Raw genomic sequence first — 25,644 nt, 5'->3', positions numbered from 1 at the left:
AGTCAGCGCCAAGAATGACGCAATAAAATGAAGCATTTTCAGCCCCCGCGAGCCTAACAGCCCACAGGGAAAAGTCAAATTTTAAGGTAAGAAAAAAATTGTTTTATTCAAATGCATTATCCCAAATATGAAACTGACTGTCTGGAAATAAGGAATGTTGAACATCCTGAGTCAAGGCAAATAAATGTTTGAATACATATATTTAGAACTTTATAAAAAAGTGCCCAACCATAGCTTAGAGTGTCACAGAAAATAAGACTTACTTACCCCAGGACACTCATCTACATGTTGTAGAAAGCCAAACCAGTACTGAAACGAAAATCAGCAGAGGTAATGGTATATATATATATATATAAGAGTATATCGTCGATCTGAAAAGGGAGGTAAGAGATGAATCTCTACGACCGATAACAGAGAACCTATGAAATAGACCCCGTAGAAGGAGATCATTGAATTCAAATAGGCAATACTCTCCTCACATCCCTCTGACATTCACTGCACGCTGAGAGGAAAACCGGGCTCCAACCTGCTGCGGAGCGCATATCAACGTAGAATCTAGCACAAACTTACTTCACCAACTCCATAGGAGGCAAAGTTTGTAAAACTGATTTGTGGGTGTGGTGAGGGGTGTATTTGTAGGCATTTTGAGGTTTGGGAAACTTTGCCCCTCCTGGTAGGAATGTATATCCCATACGTCACTAGCTCATGGACTCTTGCTAATTACATGAAAGAAATAATCAGCTGCCACTGATCTAGACACACAGGTTCAGTCCTGCTTAGAAACCACAAGCCTTGCAGCTTCTGATCAAGAATTTTGCCAGTGGGATGACCTCACCAATTACTGGCAGTGTCCTTGGAAACTGCAAAGTTTGTAGCTCTCAAATGGGACTTCACATATGTTTTTAATATATATATATATATATACATATATATATATATATATATATACACACACACACACACACACACAGAGCGATACTTGGGTTACAAAAGTGTCTTTACAAGCAGAACAAACAGCAGGGGACGCTTTTGTAGGTGCCAAGTCAGAAATGTCAGTCCCCAGGATCTGTCAAGCTCTGACTTACTAAACCATAAAAATAATCCACAGACTCAGAGATTTGCTCTTGCCAGCATAAAGCAAATGTATAATAGGCCTTGGCATGATGGTTGTGACTAAAGAAATGATCCATTCACCAGGTTTCATACAAGAACAATGGAGCTAATTTTTTCATATCCCTGTGGGATCAAAAACTAAACATTTTATACCAGGAACTTTCCATAAGTGCATATTTCTCATTTGCAGTTAGATCCTAGGGAAGCAGTGTTGTCTGGTAGTTACCTTATCTATATCAACATCTTATGAATCAGATCCACGTTTCTAGCTTTGGAAACGTGGAACCACCAGTTGTGGCAGTAGCCGGTTAGGTGGTTTACATAAGCCAGCATTGAGGGGAAGACATAGGGATGCCATGACATATGCTACACCTATCCATCATGCATATTGCAACCCATGAGCAATCTCCGACAAATATACTTACAAATCTGCTAAGTTGTGAGGTCAGTTCCCTAAGCAGTTTATGAAGGAGAATAGTCATTGCACTACAATGTTCAGAAATTCAAACCCTGAATGCTGATTAATAAAATGAAAGGTCACCAAGTATTGTACCAAAAGCAGGATTCTGTGGTATTTACAGATGATATAATACTTTTTCTATAATTGGTCCTGTCTTGAAACAACAAAACAAAAAACGTTTTGGTTTTGGGGAGGCAGATCCTTGTATACTAGCAGAGCTGTGGGAGTTGTCCTCATCAACCAATAAGCAACTAATCCCTAGGAATAAAGTTGTTCTCAAACATATTTCCTGTTACTTCCAATATCAAATTATTTAGTATATTTAATAAACAGAATTCAGAGGGGTATGATTGCTTGTATTAAATGGGTTGGCTTTCTAATTGTTTAATGTAAATTCAGTTGGCAACTCCTTTAATGTAAATCAGGAAGGATGTGTATAGGTTGAACTCAATGGACTTCTGGCTTCTTTCAACCTCATTTAGTTTCTTACTATATTAATAGCTGCTCTTTCATGTACCGGATACAAAAATGGAGATTACTACCTCTTATGACATTTAAGCTTGCAAGTATTTAGCATTGAATGTCCTATTAGTTGTGGAGAAATACACTGTATATATTTGATTAGCGGATATATCACTGCTGGTTGTAAGAAACACGGAAAATCCCCCAGTCAGAGTGTGCTCTACTAATTAGCATGTACAGATCTAGCACTATATTCAGAAACTTGGTTGTTTATATAGGATTCTGGTTTAGGAGGCTCACGTGTAACGGACATGTGGCTACAAGAATATGAGAGAACAAAATACATATTTACAATAAATGTCTTTCTTCATATTCAAAACAACAGCATGCGTCAACCCAACTGGGAATTTTACTTTGCTGGTACCTAGTCTTTTTCATAAGTCATTGTTAGGTCAATACTTTCTTTTTAGCTCTGCAGAATCTTTTGGCGCTCTACAAATAAATGCTGATAATAATAGTTCTTAACCAGCCTAAAAGCACTGAAGGAGTTTTAAGGAATGAGGAGGTGCCTCAAGGACTCTGTGAGTTTCTACCTAGCCCAACTGTTAAAGGAGCAAGATACCCAAGGCTATTGAATATGCTATTATTTAGAATATAAAGAAATTGATTTAAAGTATAGATTTTGTTCTTTAACAATACTATACAATTAAACAACAGCATCATAATGAATAAATCAAAAGTGTTCACCAAAATTCATTAACTGTATGAACATACCTGGCTCCTAAGTGTGCTGCTTAGTTTTGGACACTTGGGAATGCAGCATATCAGGAACTGACGGCTACGCATGACTAGCTCTGGGTAATTCATCTGAGAAAAGGACAAACTGTATCAGTACAACAGATGGTAGAGAGGAGTATAAAAATAAGCAAAGTACCTAATTGAAATGATATTATTAACATCACACAGGTTTTAATTTTGTCATTATAATGTAATTGGTATTCTAGCACTAAACTTTTCAGTTTAGCTAGCTAGAACAAGCTAAATATTGTGAAATACATTGTAAAAGGGACAAAACTCAAATTGACAGTGTGGGGCTTACAACCTTTTAATAAATCTGTGTAACAAAGTACGAATGTGTAGGTATTTCACACCATGACACAAATTATTATTTTCTTTTTTTATATATATTTTTATGCCTTTTTGGTTTATTGTTCTTTTTGTTTTTTTCACCTGTTAATATATGAAAATTTAATAAAAAAGAGATTACCCCCCCCCCCTCAAATTAAGTTTCCCCATAAAATATTTAATTACATGTACTTAATACTTTCCAATGTACTTTATTCATTATTTTTCCCTCCTTTTCCTGTAATTTAACTCTAATTGTAGACCTTAGAACTCTGGTAATTGTAGAATTTAGAACCGTGGCCATAATAAGCTACACAATGAACACTTGGCCATTGCAAGAGCTATTGTACATGTGTAGAAAAAATATATACTTCAGTGTTATGTCGCTAGACTGCAAAGCTATCCAAGTTTGCTAACCGAAAGATAGTCTAAATACTTTCAAATATTTATTTTGTGGATAAATCTCATTCCCCTTTAAGGGCCAGATTACGAGTGGAGCATAAAAGTTGTGTGCGAGCGATAATGAACCGTTGATACAAGGCAAGATGTTTTCATGTTGTTTACGCCAAATTCTGACCCTACCATCTGAATATCGCAGCTGAAATAGAGACTCATCAGACCAGGCAACATTTTTTCGATCTTCTATTGTCCAATTTTGGTGAGCCTGTGCGGATTATAGCCGCCGTTTCCTGTACTTAGCTGACAGGAGTGGCACCCAGTGTGGTATTCTACTGCTGTAGCCCAACTGCTTCAAGGTTAGACGAGTTGTGTGTTCAGAGATGGTATTTTGCATACCTTGGTTGTAACAAGTGCTTATTTGCGTTACTGTTGCCTTTTTATCATCTCGGACCAATCTGACCATTCTCCTCTGACATCAACAAGGCATTGTCATCCACACAACTGCCCCATACCGAATATTTTCTCTTTTTCAGACCATTCTCTGTAAACCCCAGTAGATTGGCAGTTTTTGAAATACTCAGACCAGCCCGTCTGGCACCAACAACCATGCCACGTTCAAAGTCACTTAAATCCCCTTTCTTCACGATTCTGATGCTCGGTTTGAACTTCAGCAAATCGTCTTCACCATGTCTAGATGCACTGAGTTGCTGCCATGTGATAGGTAGTTGTTACATACTGGTGGGGAACATTTTAATTTTAAAATTATTATTTAAAAAAAACATTTATGAAAACATAATTTATGTAAGAACTTACCTGATAAATTCATTTCTTTCATATTAGCAAGAGTCAATGAGCTAGTGACGTATGGGATATACATTCCTACCAGGAGGGGCAAAGTTTCCCAAACCTTAAAATGCCTATAAATACACCCCTCACCACACCCACAATTCAGTTTAACGAATAGCCAAGAAGTGGGGTGATAAGAAAAGAGCGAAAGCATAAAAAAAATAAGGAATTGGAATAATTGTGCTTTATACAAAAAAATCATAACCACCACAAAAAAGGGTGGGCCTCATGGACTCTTGCTAATATGAAAGAAATGAATTTATCAGGTAAGTTCATACATAAATTATGTTTTCTTTCATGTAATTAGCAAGAGTCCATGAGCTAGTGACGTATGGGATATAAATACCCAAGATGTGGAACTTCCACGCCAGAGTCACTAGAGAGGGAGGGATAAAATAAAGACAGCCAATTCTGCTGAAAAATTAATCCACTACCCAAATCAAAAGTTTCAATTTTAATAATGAAAAAAAACTGAAATTATAAGCAGAAGAATCAAACTGAAACAGCTGCCTGAAATACTATTCTACCAAAAACTGCTTCTAAAGAAGAGAAAACATCAAAATGGTAGAATTTAGTAAAAGTATGCAAAGAAGACCAAGTCATTGATTTGCAAATTTGATCAACAGAAGCTTCATTCTTAAAAAGCCCAGGAAGTAGAAACTGACCTAGTAGAATGAGCCGTAATCCTCTGAGACAGGGAATGAGCCGTAATCCTCTGAGACGGGGAATAATCCGACTCCAAATAAGCATGATGAATCAAAAGCTTAACCAAGATGCCAAAGAAATGGCAGAAGCCTTCTGACCTTCCTAAAACCAGAAAAGATAACAAATAGACTAGAAGTCTGTCTGAAATCTGAGTAGCTTCAACATAATATTTCAAAACTCTTACCACATCCTAAAGAATGTAAGAATCTTACCAAAGAATTCTTAGGATTAGGACACAAGGAAAATACAATAATTCCTCCACTAATGTTGTTAGAATTCACAACTTAGGTGAAAATTGAAATGAGGACAGTAAAAAAACACCTTATCCTGATGAAAAATCAGAACAAGGAGATTCACAAGAAAGAACAGATAATTCAAAAACTGTTCTAGCTGAAGAGATGTCCAAAAAGAATAATACTTTCCATGAAAGTAATGAATGTCCAGAGCAAGCATATGCTCAAAATAGAAGAGCCTGAAAAACCTTCAGAACCCAATTAAGACTCCGAGGAGAAATTGGCTTAATGACAGGTTTGATACGAATCAAAACCTGAAAAAAATGATGAATATCAGGAAGTAACACTGCCTTATCCTGATGAAAAATCAGAAAAGGATATTCACAAAAAAAAGAGCAGATAACTCAAAAACTCTTCTAGTAGAAGAAATAACCAAAAGGAACAATACTTTTCCAAGAAAGTAATTTAACGTTCAGAAAATGCATAGTTTCAAACGGAGGAGCCTGTAAAGCCCTCAGCACCAAATTGAGACTCCAAAGAGGAGAGATTGAATTAATGACAGGCTTGATATGGACCAAAGCCTGTACAACACAATGAATATCAGGATGATTAGCAATCTTTCTGTGAAAAAAGAACAGAAAGAGTAGAGATTTGTCCTAACAAAGAATTGAAGACAAAACCTTATCCAAATCAACCTGAAAAAAATAATAAAATTCTATGAATTTTAAAAGAATGCCAAGAAAAGTAGGTCTTCCAGACTCAATATAAATCTTTCTAGAGACAGATTTATGAGCCTGAAACATAGTATTAATCAATGAGTCAGAAAAACCTCTATGACTAAAAACCAAGCGTTCAATCTCCATCCCTTCAAATGTAATGATTTGAGATCCTGATGGAAAAAATGGCCTTGAGAAAGAAAAGGTCTGGTTTAAACGGAGGTGTCCAACGTTGGCAACTGGCCATCCGAATGAGATTCGTATACCAAAACCTGAGAGGCCATGCTGGAGCTACCGGCATAACAAACAAATACTCCATAAGAATTTTGGAAGAAGAACTAGAGGCGTAAAAAAATAGGCAAAAAGATAATTCCAAAGAAATGTCAATGCATACACTACTTCCGCCTGAAGATTCCCGGACCTTAATAGGCCCCTGGGAAGTTCTTTATTCAGATGAGATGAAAAACATATCTGGGTAAGAGAGGCCATTCTCCCGGAAGAAAAGCTTGATTAACAGAGATAATCCGCTTCCCAAATATCTATACCTGGGAAAAAAAAACACAGAATTTAGATAGGAACTGGATTTAGCCCAAGCTAATATCCGAGACACTTCTGTCACAGCCTAAGGACTGATAGTCCTACTCTGATGATTGACATACACCATAGTAGTGATATTGTCTGAAAAACATTAAACATCTCTTCTTCAAAAAGAAACTAACTGAAAAACTCTGAGAAAGCACGGAGTTCTAAAATATCAAATGGTAATCTCGCCTCCTGAGATTTCCAAACCCCTTGTGCTGACAGAGATCCTCAGACAGCCTCCCAACCAAAAAAGACTCACATCTGTAGAGATCATGGTCCAGGTTGAAAGAAACGAAGAGACCTGTAGAACTAAATGATGGTGATCTTAACCACCAAATCAAGAGAGATAAATATTAGGATTCGAAGATTTAAAATGCAAAATCTTAGAAACCCTGCACCATAATTCAGCATAAAAGACTGGAAAGGTTCTTTCTATTGAAAATGAGCAAAAGGGAATTAAATCCAATGCTGTGGCCATAAGACCTAAAACTTCTATGCATATATAGCAACTGAAGGAAATAATAGAGACTAAAGGTACCGACAAACGGAACACAATAAAATTGTCCCTTGTCTGATAGAGACAAAGACAGTGACACAAACTATCTGGAAACCTAAAAAAGGTGACCCTTGTGTGAGGATTCAAGAGCTTTAGAAAAAAAGATCCTCTAACTATGTCCTGAAGAGCAAAGTGAATCATATGAGATTCCGCATCCTCAGAAAATAATCTGAATGAAAACAGAAAAATGAAAATATGCATTTATTGTATCTAATGAAAACAAATAATGCTATCACTGACCAAAAAAAGGCAGAATAGTTTGAATAAAACTCCAAAACCCAGTTCCTAAAAACTGAACTGGAAGAAATACCCCAGAAGATTCCAGGTCTGAGCAGCGCTTGAACCCCATGGGTGCCCAGCCATGCTTCAACAGTACCCAAAATATATAGGACCAAAACACACTTAAAGAAAGTGTTAGCCTTACTGGAATAAAATCAAAGAAATTTGGACCGAATAGAACCAAATAAATTTCAAAGAAGTCTTAACCTGCCCCTTGCCAGCCAAGCTGGAATACGGCACGTACATCGCAATTTTAGGGAGCTGATTTCGAACTGAAAAATTTCCAATTAAAAACATGTTACTTGGGAAAGAATTCAGGAATTCGTTCCTTAATAAGAACAACCAAACTAGTATAAGCTTAAAGTTTTAGTCTTAGAACTCAATCTTGAAGCCCAGAGTAACAGTTAAGAATTGAATCCAATTATAAAACAAATAATTGATTATCTTAGAACAAAAGAAATATGGATTTTTAAAAATCACAAAATTCTTCTAGCTAAAATAGCTAAAGACATAGATTAACCCTCATTTGCGAAAATATTCAATAAAATGAAGACACAAATGAAATTATTAGCATGATAGTCCAGTTAAAGGACCAGTCAATACAGTGGACTTGCATAATCAAAAAATGCAAAACAACAAGACAAATGCAACAGCACCTAGTCTAGTAAATGTTGTCCCTTAACAGTGCTAAAATAAATCATAATCTGATACTTGATCTTAAAGTAAACAGAACAAAATGAAGCAATTGCAACATCCAAATAAATCACAGGACCAAGAAAAGTACATGAAACTAAATAATTTTCCATAAATAAGATACAACCATCTAAAGGAAAATAAATACTATTTTGCTATAGAAACAATAGCATAAATAGTAGGAGTAGAGATAGCCCCAATAAATTGGAGAACCCTCCAAACTGAATTTAACTGCTGGCAAAGAATATAGTTTAAAACCTTTGAAGAAGGAATAAAAGAAAATTCTCAGCCTATTCCATTCCCTAGTATGAGGAATTGGAAAGAAAACCTCTGAAAACACAGAAGAATAAATAAACAGAAATAGTGTTAGCTAGTCTTGAAAAAGAACTAGTTACCTTAATATCCAAAATAATCAACACCTTTTCAACAAAGAACAAATGTACTTTAATAAAAAAAAAAAAAAAAGTAGATTTGTTAGTGTCAATATCTGATGAAGAAAATTCTGAATGAGAAAAAAACATCATCAGAGAAGGATAAATCAGTATGTTGTTGGTCATTTGAAACTTCAATAATTAAAAAAGAAGTGAAAAAGACCTACATTTTTTTATTAGAAGGCACGATGTCAGACAAAGCCTTTAAAATAGAATCAGAAAAATATTTCTTATAAATCTTCTAAATATTTCTTGTACATAAGATGTAAAAAGAATGGCAATATATAAAGTCATAAATACTAATGGATTCTGCATGTAAAAGTTTATCATAATAACTTATTACAAACCATAGCTAAAGATAAACATTCATAACATTTAAAATAAATGAACTTAGCTTTGGTAGGACTGAACTCAGTCAAGCGTTTTTCCAGAAGTAGCTTTTGATCCAGGGTCAATCTGAGACATCTTGCAATATGTAATAGAAAAAACATAATTTATGTAAGTACTTACCTGATAAATTCATTTCTTTCATATTAGCAAGAGTCCATGAGCTAGTGACGTATGGGATATACATTCCTACCAGGAGGGGCAAAGTTTCCCAAACCTCAAAATGCCTATAAATACACCCCTCACCACACCCACAAATCAGTTTAACGAATAGCCAAGAAGTGGGGTGATAAGAAAAAAAGTGCGAAAGCATAAAAAATAAGGAATTGGAATAATTGTGCTTTATACAAAAAAAATCATCACCACAAAAAAAGGGTGGGCCTCATGGACTCTTGCTAATATGACAGAAATGAATTTATCAGGTAAGTTCTTACATAAATTATGTTTTCTTTCATGTAATTAGCAAGAGTCCATGAGCTAGTGACGTATGGGATAATGAATACCCAAGATGTGGATCTCCCACGCAAGAGTCACTAGAGAGGGAGGGATAAAATAAAGACAGCCAATTCCGCTGAAAAATAATCCACACCCAAAACAAAGTTTAAATCTTATAATGAAAAAAACTGAAAATATAAGCAGAAGAATCAAACTGGAACAGCTGCCTGAAGTACTCTTCTACCAAAGACTGCTTCTGAGGAAGAAAACACATCAAAATGGTAGAATATAGTAAAAGTATGCAAAGAAGACCAAGTTGCTGCTTTGCAAATCTGATCAACCGAAGCTTCATTCCTAAATGCCCAGGAAGTAGAGACTGACCTAGTTGAATGAGCTGTAATCCTTTGAGGCGGAGTTCTACCCGACTCAACATAAGCATGATGAATCAAAGACTTAACTACGGTGCCAAAGAAATGGCAGAAGCCTTCTGACCTTTCCTAGAACCAGAAAAGATAACAAATAGACTAGAAGTCTTTCGGAAATCTTTAGTAGCTTCAACATAATATTTCAAAGCTCTAACTACATCCAAAGAATGCAACGATCTTTCCTTAGAGTCCTTAGGATTAGGACACAATGAAGGAACTACAATTTCTCTACTAATGTTGTTAGAATTCACAACCTTAGGTAAAAATTTAAATGAAGTTCGCAAAACCGCCTTATCCTGATGAAAAATCAGAAAAGGAGACTCACAAGAAAGAGCAGATAATTCAGAAACTCTTCTAGCAGAAGAGATGGTCAAAAGAAACAAAACTTTCCAAGAAAGTAATTTAATATCCAGCGAATGCATAGGTTCAAACGGAGGAGCTTGAAGAGCCCCTAGAACCAAATTCAAACTCCAAGGAGGAGAAATTGACTTAATAACAGGTTTTATACGAACCAAAGCATGTACAAAACAATAAATATCAGGAAGACTAGCAATCTTTCTGTGAAAAAGAACAGAAAGAGCAGAGATTTGTCCTTTCAAGGAACTTGCAGACAAACCTTTATCCAAACCATCCTGAAGAAACTGTAAAATTCTAGGAATTCTAAAAGAATGCCAAGAAAAATGATGAGAAGAACACCAAGAAATGTAAGTCTTCCAGACTCGATAATATATCATCCTAGATACAGATTTACGAGCCTGTAACATAGTATTAAATACGGAGTCAGAGAAACCTCTATGACTGAGAATCAAGTGTTCAATCTCCATACCTTCAAATTTAAGGATTTGAGATCCTGATGGAAAAAAGGACCTTGCGATAGAAGGTCTGGTCTTAACGGAAGAGTCCACGGTTGGCAAGGAGCCATCCGGACAAGATCCGCATACCAAAACCTGTGAGGCCATGCTGGAGCCACCAGAAGAATAAACAAACGCTCCTTTAGAATTTTGGAAATCACTTTTGGAAGAAGAACTAGAGGCGGAAAGATATAAGCAGGATGATACTTCCAAGGAAGTGACAATGCATCCACTGCTTCCGCCTGAGGATCCCTGGATCTGGACAGATACCTGGGAAGCTTCTTGTTTAGATGAGAAGCCATCAGATCTATTTCTGGAAGTCCCCATATTTGAACAATCTGAAGAAATACCTCTTGGTGAAGAGACCATTCGCCCGGATGTAGCGTTTGGCGACTGAGATAATCCGCTTCCCAATTGTCTATACCTGGGATATGAACCGCAGAAATTAGACAGGAGCTGGATTCCGCCCATACAAGTATTCGAGATACTTCTTTTATAGCCAGAGGACTGTGAGTCCCTCCTTGATGATTGACATATGCCACGGTTGTGACATTGTCCGTCTGGAAACAAATGAACGACTCTCTCTTTAGAAGAGGCCACGACTGAAGAGCTCTGAAAATTGCACGGAGTTCCAAAATGTTGATTGGTAATCTCACCTCCTGAGATTCCCAAACCCCTTGTGCTGTCAGAAACCCCCATACAGCTCCCCAACCCGTCAGACTTGCATCTGTTGAGATCACAGTCCAGGTTGGAAGAACAAAAGAAGCCCCCTGATCTAAAAGATGGTGGTCTGTCCACCACGTCAGAGAGTGTCGAACAATCGGTTTTAAAGATATTAATTGAGATATCTTTGTATAATCCCTGCACCACTGGTTCAGTATACAGAGCTGATGAGGTCGCATGTGAAAAACGAGCAAAGGGTATCGCGTCCAATGCAGCAGTCAAAAGACCTAGAATTTCCATGCATAAGGCTACCGAAGGGAATGATTGAGACTGAAGGTTTCGACAAGCTGAAACCAATTTCAGACGTCTCTTGTCTGTCAGAGACAGAGTCATGGACACTGAATCTATCTGGAAACCTAAAAAGGTTACCCTTGTCTGAGGAATCAAGGAACTCTTTGGTAAATTGATCCTCCAACCATGTTCTTGAAGAAACAACACTCATAAAAGACTGGAAAGGTTCTTTCTATTGAAAATGAGCAAAGGGAATTGAATCCAATGCTGTGGCCATAAGACCTAAAACTTCTATGCATATATAGCAACTGAAGGAAATAATAGAGACTAAAGGTACCGACAAACGGAACCCAATAAAATTGTCCCTTGTCTGATAGAGACAAAGACAGTGACACAAACTATCTGGAAACCTAAAAAAGGTGACCCTTGCGTGAGGAATCAAGAGCTTTTGAAAAAAAGATCCTCTAACTATGTCCTGAAGAGCAAAGTGAATCATATGAGATTCCGCATCCTCAGAAAAAAATCTGAATGAAAACAGAAAAATGAAAATATGCATTTATTGTATCTAATGAAAACAAATAATGCTATCAATGACCATAAAAAGGCAGAATAGTTTGAATAAAACTCCAAAACCCAGTTCCTAAAAAAGGAACTGGAAGAAATACCCCAGAAGATTCCAGGTCTGAGCAGCGCTTGAACCCCATGGGTGTCCAGCCATGCTTCAACAGTACCCAAAATATACAGGATAAAAACACACTTAAAGAAAGTGTTAGCCTTACTAGAATAAAATCAAAGAAATTTGGACCAAATAGAACCAAATAAATTTCAAAGAAGTCTTAACCTGCCCCTTACCAGCCAAGCTGGAATACGGCACGTACATCGCAATTTTAGGGAGCTGATTTCGAACTGAAAAATTTCCAATTATAAACATGTTACTTGGGAAAGAACTCAGGAATTCGTTCCTTAATAAGAACAACCAAACTAGTATAAGCTTAAAGTTTTAGTCTTAGAACTCAATCTTGAAGCCCAGAGTAACAGTTAAGAATTGAATCCAATTATAAAACAAATAATTGATTATCTTAGAACAAAAGAAATATGGATTTTTTTAAAAATCACAAAATTCTTCTAGCTAAAATAGCTAAAGACATAGATTAACCCTCATTTGCGAAAATATTCAATAAAATGAAGACACAAATGTAATTATTAGCATGATAGTCCAGTTTAAAGGACCAGTCAATACAGTGGACTTGCATAATCAATAAATGCAAAACAACAAGACAAATGCAACAGCACCTAGTCTAGTAAATGTTGTCCCTTTAACAATGCTAAAATAAATCATAATCTGATACTTGATCTTAAAGTAAAAAGAAAAAATTAAGCAATTGCAATATCCAAATAAATCACAGGACCAAGAAAAGTACCTGAAACTAAATAAATAATTTTCCATAAATAAGATACAACTATCTAAAGGAAAATAAATACTATTTTGCTATAGAAACAATAGCATAATTAGTAGGAGTAGAGATAGCCCCAATAAATTGGAGAACCCTCCAAATTGAATTTAACTGCTGGCAAAGAATATAGTTTAAAACCTCAGCCTATTCCATTCCCTAGTATGGGGAATTGGAAAGAAAACCTCTGAAAACACAGAAGAATAAATAGGCAGAAATAGTGTCAGCTAGTCTTAAAGAACTAGTTACCTTAATATCCAAAATAAACAACACCTTTTCAACAAAGAACAAATGTACTTTAATAATAAAAAAATAATAAAAAAGTAGATTTGTTAGTGTCAATATCTGATTAAGAGAATTTCTGAAAGAGAAAAAACATCATCAGAGAAGGATAAATCAGTATGTTGTTGGTCATTTGAAAACTTCAATAATTAAAAAAGAAGTGAAAAAGACCTAAAAATTTAATTAGAAGGCACAAAGTCAGACAAAGTCTTTAAAAAAGAATCAGAAAAATATTTCTTATAAATCTTCTAAATATTTCTTGTACATAAGATGTAAGAATGGCAATATATAATGCATAAATACTAATGGATTCTGCATGAAAAAGTATATCATAATAACTTATTACAAACCATAGCTAAAGATAAACATTTATAACATTTAAAATAAATGAACTTAGCTTTGGTAGAACTGAAACTCAGTTAAGCGTTTTTCCAGAAGTGGCTTCTGATTCAGGGTCAATCTGAGACATCTTGCAATATGTAATAGAAAAAACAACATATAAAGCAAAATTGATCAAATTCCTTAAATGACAGTTTCAGGAATGGGAAAAAAATGCCAATGAACAAGCTTCTAGCAACCAGAAGCAATAAACAATGAGACTTAAATATTGTGGAGACAACAATGACGCTCAAATTTTTTTAGCGCCAAAAAAGCCGCCCACATTATTTGGCGCCTAAATGCTTTTGGCGCCAAAAATGACGCCACATCCGGTAACGCCGACATTTTTTGGCGCAAAAACGTAAAAAAAAAAATTGACAACTTCCGGCGACGCGTATGACGCCGGAAATGACAAGAATTTTTTTTGCGCCAAGAATGACGCAATAAAATGAAGCATTTTAAGCCCCCGCGAGCCTAACAGCCCACAGGAAAAAAGTCAAATTTTAAGGTAAGAAAAAATTGATTCATATGCATTATCCCAAATATGAAACCGACTGTCTGAAATAAGGAACGTTGAACATCCTGAATCAAGGCAAATAAATGTTTAAACACATATATTTAGTACTTTATATAAAAGTGCCCAACCATAGCTTAGAGTGTCACAGAAATTAAGACTTACTTACCCCAGGACACTCATCTACATGTAGTAGAAAGCCAAACCAGTACTGAAACGAGAATCAGTAGAGGTAATGGTATATATAAGAGTATATCGTCGATCTGAAAAGGGAGGTAAGAGATGAATCTCTACGACCGATAACAGAGAACCTATGAAATAGACCCCGTAGAAGGAGATCATTGAATTCAAATAGGCAATACTCTCTTCACATCCCTCTGACATTCACTGCACACTGAGAGGAAAACCGGGCTCCAGCCTGCTGCGAAGCGCATATCAACGTAGAATCTAGCACAAACTTACTTCACCACCTCCATGGGAGGCAAAGTTTGTAAAAACTGATTTGTGGGTGTGGTGAGGGGTGTATTTATAGGCATTTTGAGGTTTGGGAAACTTTGCCCCTCCTGGTAGGAATGTATATCCCATACGTCACTAGCTCATGGACTCTTGCTAATTACATGAAAGAAAACAACATATAAAGCAAAATCTATCAAATTCCTTAAATGAAGTTTCAGGAATGGGAAAAAATGCCAATGAACAAGCTTCTAGCAACCAGAAGCAAATAAACAATGAGACTTAAATAATGTGGAGACAATAATGATGCCCATATTTTTTAGCGCCAAAAAAGACGCCCACACTATTTGGCGCCTAAATGCTTTGGCGCCAAAAATGACGCCACATCCGGTAACGCAGACATCTTTGGTGCAAAAAAACGTCAAAAAAATGACAACAACTTCCGGTGACAAGTATGACGCCGGAAATTACTAAGAAATGTTTTGCGCCAAAAAAGTCTGCGCCAAGAATGACGCAATAAAATGAAGCATTTTCAGCCCCTGCGAGCCTAACAGCCCACAGGAAAAAAAGTCAAATTTTTAAAGGTAAGAAAAATGTAATATTCAAATGCATTATCCCAAATATGAAACTGACTGTCTGAGATAAGGAATATTGAACATCCTGAATCAAGGTAAATAAATGTTTAAACACATATATTTAGAACTGAATATAAAAGTGCCCAACCATAGCTTAGAGTGTCACAGAAAATAAGACTTACTTACCCCAGGACACTCATCTACATGTAGTAGAAAGCCAAACCAGTACTGAAACGAGAATCAGTAGAGGTAATGGTATATATAAGAGTATATCGTCAATCTGAAAAGGGAGGTAAGAGATGAATCTCTACGACCGATAACAGAGAACCTATGAAATAGACCCCGTAGAAGGAGATCATTGAATTCAAATAGGCAATACTCTCCTCACATCCCTCTGACATTCACTGCACGCTGAGAGAAAAACCGGGCTCCAGCCTGCTGCGGAGCGCATATCAACGAAGAATCTAGCACAAACTTACTTCACCACCTCCACGGGAGGCAAAGTTTGTAAAACTGAATTGTGGGTGTGGTGAGGGGTGTATTTATAGGCATTTGAGGTTTGGGAAACTTTGCCCCTCCTGGTAGGAATGTATATCCCATACGTCACTAGCTCATGGACTCTTGCTAATTACATGAAAAAGTCTGAATTTCAGAATAATTCTGTATTTAGGAATCCCGGGTTTAGGGATTTGAAACTGTATGTGTATATAAAGAGGAGGATTACTTGGTATATTGGGGCAGAACAGTCCAATTTAGGTGGGATCAGACTGATATACTTATGATATACTTATAGAAAATGTCTCCCTGCTGACAGGCACATTTGGGCTAAAAAAAGGCTGCTCCCAGTTTGTGTCCCACCAAACAACAAGATACTGAGCAGTTTGTTAGTTCCTGTTTGAACGCTTCTCTCTCTGTATATATGTTTATGATAACCCTGGAGAACCAGATGTGGACACCCTGCCCAATGTACCTAGAGATATGGCTGCACCTCACCGATTAGCCTCACATAAGACCAAAACAATCTTTGGGGGTGCCATGTATTTCGGAGGATTGCCTGGTATTTCGGGCTGGACAGTCCTTTTACAGTGCTTACCAGTCTGTAAACTCTTCACTTTTCAAAAGTAAAAGTGCTGATGTCACTATCGGAGTGACTACAGGTAGAGAATATAGCATTAAAAAAAGTTATTGGTTTTAAATTTTATTAGACTTGTGTCATTACATTAACAACTTTTGTATCTTATAGCTCATGGAAAACCGAGTTCTGCTTACATGCTGGGAGTTGGATGATGAATCAAGAGGGGGATTTCCGTCTAGAAAAAGTTCTAGGAGTTTGTTGTACATCTGCAAAGCAATTTCCAGGAAGTTTTGCTGTTGGATTAAACTGTCCTTTTGAAGAGAAGGGACAAGGCTTCAAATAAAAGCAGAAAAAATTGTAAGGTTATAACACATAATGAAACTGACTACATGTAGAATTTATTTTAGAAGTAAAAAGCAAACAAAAAACAATAACAAACAAATAGAATATACTCCTTTAAAAAGCTGAATGATCAGTGAAACGTATGTCGGAGGTTCACGCTGCACGCTTTTGTGACGTCACTGGAGGTGGGATTTATTGGTACACAGACTAGTCGGCTCCAATATCGGCTGTTAAGCGCTCAGTGAGAATGAGCGTTTATACTTTACCGTAGATAAAATAAAGAGTAATTTTTATATTTATTTGTGATCAGCTTGCTTGCTTTTTTGGGAGTGAGTGATTACACTAATGCCTACATCCTGAGAGCTCTTAACCACGTGAGAAAGGTTCACACAGTGCCTTTAAGATTTGATATAATAGTATTTCAACTATATAAATTCTCCTTCTCCCTGAGGTTAAGAGGAACTTACTGAAATAAAGTCTGGAGAAGCCACATCTTTATTACCTGCTTATATCCTGAGAGCTCAGTTATAGCTCTGTCTAATATGAGTAAGGTTACTACAATTAAGTCCATCATCCAGTTTAAGGATTACGCTATGCTTGCCTTTTCTTTCTGAGGTTATATCTGGCGAAATCTGTGTCAAACTACAATATTGCAATATCTGGACTATTCTATTTTTAATACACTGTGTTATATTGTTACATTTTTTTAAATAGAATATATGGGATATTCTATTTATAAACAAAGATGTAACTCACCTAAAGAAAGCAAGAGGCATTAGGTTGAGAAAATATTCGGAAGCAGTCTTGTGCAAGAGGAGACATATCTCCAGCTCTGCAAAGGAAAAACATAATGTATGTTTACCTGATAAATTCATTTCTTTCAAGGTGGTGATAGTCCATGATCCATTACTCCTGGTAATTACCCTTTCCTACAATTAGGAGGAGGCAAAGATTTCCAAACCCCAAGAGCTCTATAAAACTCCTCCCACCTCACTATCAGTGAGTACATCAGTCTAACATATAGCCAAGCAAACCGAAGTAGGAAAAAGCAATAAAAGGTGCATGGAAAAAAAAGAAGTGCTTATGAAAAAAATAAACACTTTCACCACCATGAAAGAAATGAATTTATCAGGTAAGCATAAAACATAATTTATGTAAGAATTTACCTGATAAATTCATTTCTTTCATATTGGCAAGAGTCCATGAACTAGTGACATATGGGATATAAATTCCTACCAGGAGGGGCAAAGTTTCCCAAACCTCAAAATGCCTATAAATACACCACTCACCACACCCACAATTCAGTTTAACGAATAGCTAAGAAGTGGGGTGATAAGAAAGGAGCGAAAGCATAAACAAGTAATTGGAATAATTGTGCTTTATACAGAAAAATCATAACCACCATAAAAAGGGTGGGTCTCATGGACTCTTGCCAATATGAAACTCCACGCAAGAGTCACTAGAGAGGGAGGGATAAAAATAAAAACAGCCATTTTCCACTGAAAAAATTAATCCACAACCCAAAATATAAGTTTATTCTCATAAATGAAAGGAAAAAACTTAAATTAAAAGCAGAAGAATCAAACTGAAACAGCTGCCTGAAGAACTTTTCTACCAAAAACTGCTTCTGAAGAAGCAAATACATCAAAATGGTAAAATTTAGTAAATGTATGCAAAGAAGACTAAGTTGCTGCTTTGCAAACCTGATCAACTGAATCTTCATTCTTAAAAGCCCACAAAGTAGAGACTGATCTAGTAGAATGAGCTGTAATTCTCTGAGGCGGGGCTTGACCTGACTCCAAATAAGCTTGATGAATCAAAAACTTTAACCACGAAGCCAAGGAAACAGCAGAAGCCTTCTGACCTTTCCTAGAACCAGAAAATATAACAAATAGACTAGAAGTCTTCCTGAAATCTTTAGTAGTTTCAACATAATATTTCAAAGCTCTTACCACATCCAAAGAATGTAAGGATCTCTCCAAAGAACTCTTAGGATTAGGACACAAGGAAGGGACAACAATTTCTCTATTAATGTTGTTAGAATTCACAACCTTAGGTAAGAATTTAAATGAAGTCCGCAAAACTGCCTTATCCTGATGAAAAATCAGAAAAGGAGATTCACAAGAGAGAGCGGATAATTCAGAAACTCTTCTAGCAAAAGAGATGGCCAAAAGAAACAACACTTTCCAAGAAAGTAGTTTAATACCCAAAGAATGCATAGGCTCAAATGGAGGAGTCTGTAAAGCCTTCAAAACTAAATTAAGCCTCCAAGGAGGAGAGATTGATTTAATGACAGGCTTGATATGAACCAAAGCCTGCACAAAACAATGAATATCAGGAAGTTTAGCAATCTTTCTGTGAAATAAAACAGAAAGAGCAGAGATTTGTCCTTTCAAGGAACTTGCAGACAAACCTTTATCCAAACCATCCTGAAGAAATTGTAAAATTCTAGGAATTCTAAAAGAATGCTAAGAGAATTTTTGAGAAGAACACCATGAAATGTCAGTCTTCCAAACTCGATAATAAATCTTTCTAGAAACAGATTTACGAGCCTGCATCATAGTATTAATCACTGAGTCAGAGAAACCTCTATGACTAAGCACTAGGAGTTCAATTTCCATACCTTCAAATTGAATGATTTGAGATCCTGATGGAAAAATGGACCTTGAGATAGAAGGTCTGGCCTTAGTGGAAGTTGCCAAGGTTGGCAACTGGACATCCGAACAAGATCCGCATACCAAAACCTGTGAGGCCATGCAGGAGCTACCAGCAACACAAATGATTGCTCCATGATGATCTTGGAGATCACTCTTGGAAGAAGAACTAGAGGTGGGAAAATATAAGCAGGTTGATAACACCAAGGAAGTGTCAACGCATCCACTGCTTCCGCCTGAAGATCCCTGGACCTGGACAGGTACCTGGGAAGTTTTTTGTTTAGATGAGATGCCATCAGATCTATTTCTGGAAGCCCCCACATCTGAACAATTTGAGAAAACACATCTGGGTGGAGAGACCATTCTCCCGGATGTAAAGTCTGACGACTTAGGTAATCCGCTTCCCAATTGTCTATACCTGGGATATGACCTGCAGGAATTAGACAGGAGCTGGATTGCACCCAAACAAGTATCCAAGATACTTCTTTCATAGCTTGAGGACTGTGAGTCCCACCCTGATGATTGACATATGCCACAGTTGTGACATTGTCTGTCTGAAAACAAATGAACGGTTCTCTCTTCAACAGAGGCCGAAATTAAAGAGCCCTGAGAATCGCACGGAGTTCCAAAATATTGATTGGTAATCTCGCCTCTTGAGATTTCCAAATTCCTTGTGCTGTCAGAGATCCCCAAACAGCTCCCCGACCTGAAAGACTCGCATCTGTTGTAATCACAGTCCAGGTTGGACGGACGAAAGAGGCCCCTAAAATTATACAATGGTGATCTAACCACCAAGTCAGAGAAAGTCGAACATTGGGATTTAAAGATATTATTGTGATATCCTTGTATAATCCCTGCACCATTGGTTCAGCATACAAAGCTGCAGAGGTTTCATATGAAAACGAGCAAAGGGGAGCGCGTCCGATGCTGCAGTCATGAGACCTAAAACTTCCATGCACATAGCTACTGAAGGGAATGACTGAGACTGAAGGTTCCGACAGGCTGCAACCAATTTCAAACGTCTCTTGTCTGTTAGAGACAAAGTCATGCACACTGAATCTATCTGGAAACCTAAAAAGGTTACCCTTGTCTGAGGAATCAAAGAACTTTTTGGTAAATTGATCCTCCAACCATGTCTTTGAAGAAACAACACTAGTTGATTCGTGTGAGATTCTGCAGAACGTAAAGACTGAGCGAGTACCAAGATATCGTCCAAATAAAGAAATACCACAATACCCCGCTCTCTGATTACAGAGAGTAGGGCACCTAGAACCTTTGAAAAGACTCTTGGAGCTGTCGCTAGGGTAAAAGGAAGAGCAACAAATTGGTAATGCTTGTCTAGAAAAGAGAATCTCAGGAACTGATAGTGATCTGGATGAATGGGAATGGGAATATGAAGATATGCATCCTGTAAGTCTATTGTGGACATATAATGCCCTTGCTGAACAAAAGGCAGAATAGTCCTTATAGTCACCATTTTGAAAGTTGGTACTCTTACATATCGATTCAAAATCTTTAGATCCAAAACTGGTCTCAATGAATTCTCTTACTTTGGGACAATGAATAGATTTGAATAAAACCCCAGACCCTGTTCTTGAAACGGAACTGGCATGATTACCCCTGATAACTCCAGGTCTGAAACACACTTCAGAAAAGCCTGAGCCTTTACTGGGTTTACCGGAATGCGTAATAGAAAAAATCTTCTCACAGGCGGTCTTACTCTGAATCCTATTCTGTACCCCTGAGAGACAATACTCTGAATCCAATGATTTTGGACCGAATTGATCCAAACATGTTTGAAAAATTTTAATCTGCCACCTACCAGCTGAGCTGGAATGAGGGCCCCACCTTCATGCGGACTTGGGGGCTGGTTTTGATCTCTTAAATGGTTTGGATTTATTCCAATTTGAAGAAGGCTTCCAATTGGAAGCAGATTCCTTGGGGGGAAGGATTAGGTTTCTGTTCCTTATTTTGTCGAAAGGAACGAAAACGGTTAGAAGCTTTAGATTTACCCTTAGGTTTTTTATCCTGAGGCAAAAAAACTCCCTTCCCCCCAGTAACAGTTGAAATGATTGAATCCAACTGAGAAACAAATCATTTATTACCTTGGAAAGAAAGAGATAGCAATCTGGACTTAGAAGTCATATCAGCATTCCAAGATTTGAGCCACAAAGCTCTTCTAGCTAAAATAGCTAAAGACATAGATTTAACATCAATTTTGTTAATATCAAAAATGGCATCACAAATGAAATTATTAGCATGTTGAATCAACTTAACAATGCTAGACAAATCATGATCCGATACTTGTTGCGCTAAAGTATCCAACCAAAATGTTGAAGCAGCTGCAACATCAGCAAAAGAAATTGGAGGCCTAAGAAGATGACCTGAATATAAATAAGCTTTCCTTAGATAAGATTCAAGTTTCCTATCTAAAGGATCTTTAAAAGAAGTACTATCTTCCGTAGGAATAGTAGTACGTTTAGCAAGAGTAGAGCTAGCCCCATCAACTTTGGGGATCTTTTCCCAAAACTCCAATCTAACTTCTGGCAAAGGATACAATTTTTTAAACCTTGAAGAAGGAATAAAAGAAGTACCAGGCTTATTCCATTCCTTAGAAATCATATCAGAAATAGCATCAGGAACTGGAAAAACCTCTGGAATAACCACAGGAGGTTTATAAACAGAATTTAAACGTTTATTAGTTTTAATATCAAGAGGACTAGTTTCCTCCATATCTAATGTGATCAACACTTCTTTTAACAAAGAACGAATATACTCCAATTTAAAAAAATAAGAGGATTTATCAGTGTCAATATCTGAGGCAGGATCTTCTGAATCAGATAGATTCTCATCAGAGAAGGATAATTCAGTATGTTGCTGGTCATTTGAAATTTCATCAACCTTATGAGAAGTTTTAAAAGACCTTTTACGTTTATTAGAAGGCAGAATGGCAGACAAAGCCTTCTGAATAGAATCAGAAATAAATTCTTTTAAATTTACAGGTATATCTTGTGCATTAAATGTTGAGGGAACAGCAACAGGTAATGAACTACTAGTGATGGAAACATTATCTGCATGTAAAAGTTTATCATGACAACTATTACAAACCACAGCTGGAGGTATAATCTCCACAAGTTTACAACAAATTTACTTAGCTTTGGTAGAACTGTTATCAGGCAGCAGGGATCCAACAGTGAATTCTGAAACAGGATCAGATTGAGACATCTTGCAAACGTAAGAGAAAAAAACAACATATAAAGCAAAATGATCAATTTCCTTATATGGCAGTTTCAGGAATGGGAAAAAATGCAAACAGAATAGCCCTCTGACATAGAAAAAGGCAAGAGGCAAATAGGAATGGGGTCTAAAATAATGAAAATATTTGGCGCCAAGTATGACGCACAACAAACAGAAAAATATTTTTTGGCGCGAAAAACATCCGAAAACGACACACTCGCGTCATAGATGACGCAACCTTGTGAAAGGACCCGGCATCAACTAAGCCGGAAATGACGAATTTGCGTCAATGAACGTAACTTCGAGCCAAAGAAATCTCGCGCCAAGAATGACGCAATAAACTTTAGCATTTTGCGCCCTCACGAGCCTAATTCTGCCTGCGAATTTGAAAAATGACAGTCAATTGAAAAAAAGACTACACCCCAGGAAGAAATACATTTCTAAAAAATGCATTTCCCAGATTTGAAACGGACAGTCTGCAAAAGGAAATATACTGAAACCTGAATCATGGCAAATATAAGTACAATGCATATATTTAAAACTTTATATAAATATATAAAGTGCCAAACCATAGCTGAGAGTGTCTTAAGTAATGAAAACATACTTACCTGAAGACACCCATTCACATATAGCAGATAACTAAACCAGTACTGAAACAGTTATCAGTAGAGGTAATGGAATATGAGAGTATATCGTCGATCTGAAAAGAGAGGTAGGAGATGAATCTCTACGACCGATAACAGAGAACCTATGAAATAGATCCCCATGAGGAAAGAAATTGCATTCAATAGGTTATACTCCCTTCACATCCCTCTGACATTCACTGTACTCTGAGAGGAAACGGGCTTGAAAAATGCTGAGAAGAGCATATCAACGTAGAAAACTTAGCACAAACTTACTTCACCACCTCCATAGGAGGCAAAGATTGTAAAACTGAATTGTGGGTGTGGTGAGGGGTATATTTATAGGCATTTTGAGGTTTGGGAAACTTTGCCCCTCCTGGTAGGATTGTATATCCCATACGTCACTAGCTCATGCACTCTTGCCAATTACATGAAAGAAAGCCTGAACTTTCACAGGATTTGTTGGAAAGCAAGAGAGAAAAAATCTTCACACAGGAGGTCTTATTCTGAAACCTATTTGATACCCCTGAGAAACAATATTCTGAATCCAGTGATTCTGAATGGAACCTGCCCAAACGTCTTGAAATAATTTCAATCTGCCCCCCACCAGCAGAACTAGATCGAGGGCCGCACCTTCATGCAGTCTTGGAGGATGGCTTTGGTTTCTTATAAGGCTTGGATTTATTCCAACTCAAGGATGGCTTCCAATTGGAGCCAGAGTCTTTAGAGAAAGGAGTGGTTTTCTGTTCTCTATTTTGACGAAAGGAGCGAAACCGATTAGAAGCTTTAGATTTGCCCTTAGACTATCTTGAGGCAAAAAAAAACAATTTATGTAAGAACTTACCTGATAAATTCATTTCTTTCATATTGGCAAGAGTCCATGAGCTAGTGACATATGGGATATACATACAAAGAGAGAAGCGCTCTACCAGGAACGAACAACAGCTCAGTGGCTTGTTCTATGGCGATTTACCACCCGGAGGCAGCCTCTTTTAGACCAGTGTGCTTTTCACAGAAGAAAACTTTCCTGAAGTATATCAGTCTGATCCCGCCAAGTAAGGTCAGTCCAGCCCCGAAATACCAGGCAATTCTCCTCTGAACAAGGAACATGACAACCCCAGACGATCGTTTCGGCCTCCTATGGGCCTCGTCAGTGAGGTGCAGCCACATTCCTCTAAGCACACTGGGCAAGGAGTCCACGTCTGGTTTCCCCCATCACCCATAGGGAGACTTCCCCAGGGTCATAATAATTTGCATACAAAGAGAGAAGCGCTCTACCAGGAACGAACAACAGCTCAGTGGCTTGTTCTATGGCGATTTACCACCCGGAGGCAGCCTCTTTTAGACCAGTGTGTTTTTCACAGAAGAAAACTTTCCTGAAGTATATCAGTCTGATCCCGCCAAGTAAGGTCAGTCCAGCCCCGAAATACCAGGCAATTCTCCTCTGAACAAGGAACATGACAACCCCAGACGATCGTTTCGGCCTCCTATGGGCCTCGTCAGTGAGGTGCAGCCACATTCCTCTAAGCACACTGGGCAAGGAGTCCACGTCTGGTTTCCCCCATCACCCATAGGGAGACTTCCCCAGGGTCATAATCATTTGCATACAAAGAGAGAAGCGCTCTACCAGGAACGAACAACAGCTCAGTGGCTTGTTCTATGGCGATTTACCACCCGGAGGCAGCCTCTTTTAGACCAGTGTGCTTTTCACAGAAGAAAACTTTCCTGAAGTATATCAGTCTGATCCCGCCAAGTAAGGTCAGTCCAGCCCCGAAATACCAGGCAATTCTCCTCTGAACAAGGAACATGACAACCCCAGACGATCGTTTCGGCCTCCTATGGGCCTCGTCAGTGAGGTGCAGCCACATTCCTCTAAGCACACTGGGCAAGGAGTCCACGTCTGGTTTCCCCCATCACCCATAGGGAGACTTCCCCAGGGTCATAATCATTTGCATACAAAGAGAGAAGCGCTCTACCAGGAACGAACAACAGCTCAGTGGCTTGTTCTATGGCGATTTACCACCCGGAGGCAGCCTCTTTTAGACCAGTGTGCTTTTCACAGAAGAAAACTTTCCTGAAGTATATCAGTCTGATCCCGCCAAGTAAGGTCAGTCCAGCCCCGAAATACCAGGCAATTCTCCTCTGAACAAGGAACATGACAACCCCAGACGATCGGTCCGGCCTCCTATGGGCCTCGTCAGTGAGGTGCAGCCACATTCCTCTAAGCACACTGGGCAAGGAGTCCACGTCTGGTTTCCCCCATCACCCATAGGGAGACTTCCCCAGGGTCATAATCATTTGCATACAAAGAGAGAAGCGCTCTACCAGGAACGAACAACAGCTCAGTGGCTTGTTCTATGGCGATTTACCACCCGGAGGCAGCCTCTTTTAGACCAGTGTGCTTTTCA

At 37.8% G+C, this 25,644-nt stretch overlaps 1 protein-coding gene across 1 annotated transcript in view; it reads right to left on the bottom strand.

Annotated features, from left to right (window-relative positions):
- The window catches only part of FANCA (FA complementation group A), a 442,214-nt gene that overhangs the window by 49,830 nt on the left and 366,740 nt on the right, over positions 1-25,644 (bottom strand). Inside the window, 1 exon segment of the mRNA XM_053699359.1 lies at positions 2,810-2,902. Within this exon segment, the coding sequence (XP_053555334.1) occupies positions 2,874-2,902 (29 nt within the window). The 3' untranslated portion in view covers positions 2,810-2,873.

Source organism: Bombina bombina, chromosome 1 (assembly GCF_027579735.1).
Source record: "Bombina bombina isolate aBomBom1 chromosome 1, aBomBom1.pri, whole genome shotgun sequence".
Lineage (NCBI taxonomy): Eukaryota > Metazoa > Chordata > Amphibia > Anura > Bombinatoridae > Bombina > Bombina bombina.
This window is presented reverse-complemented; position numbering and strand designations above follow the sequence as displayed.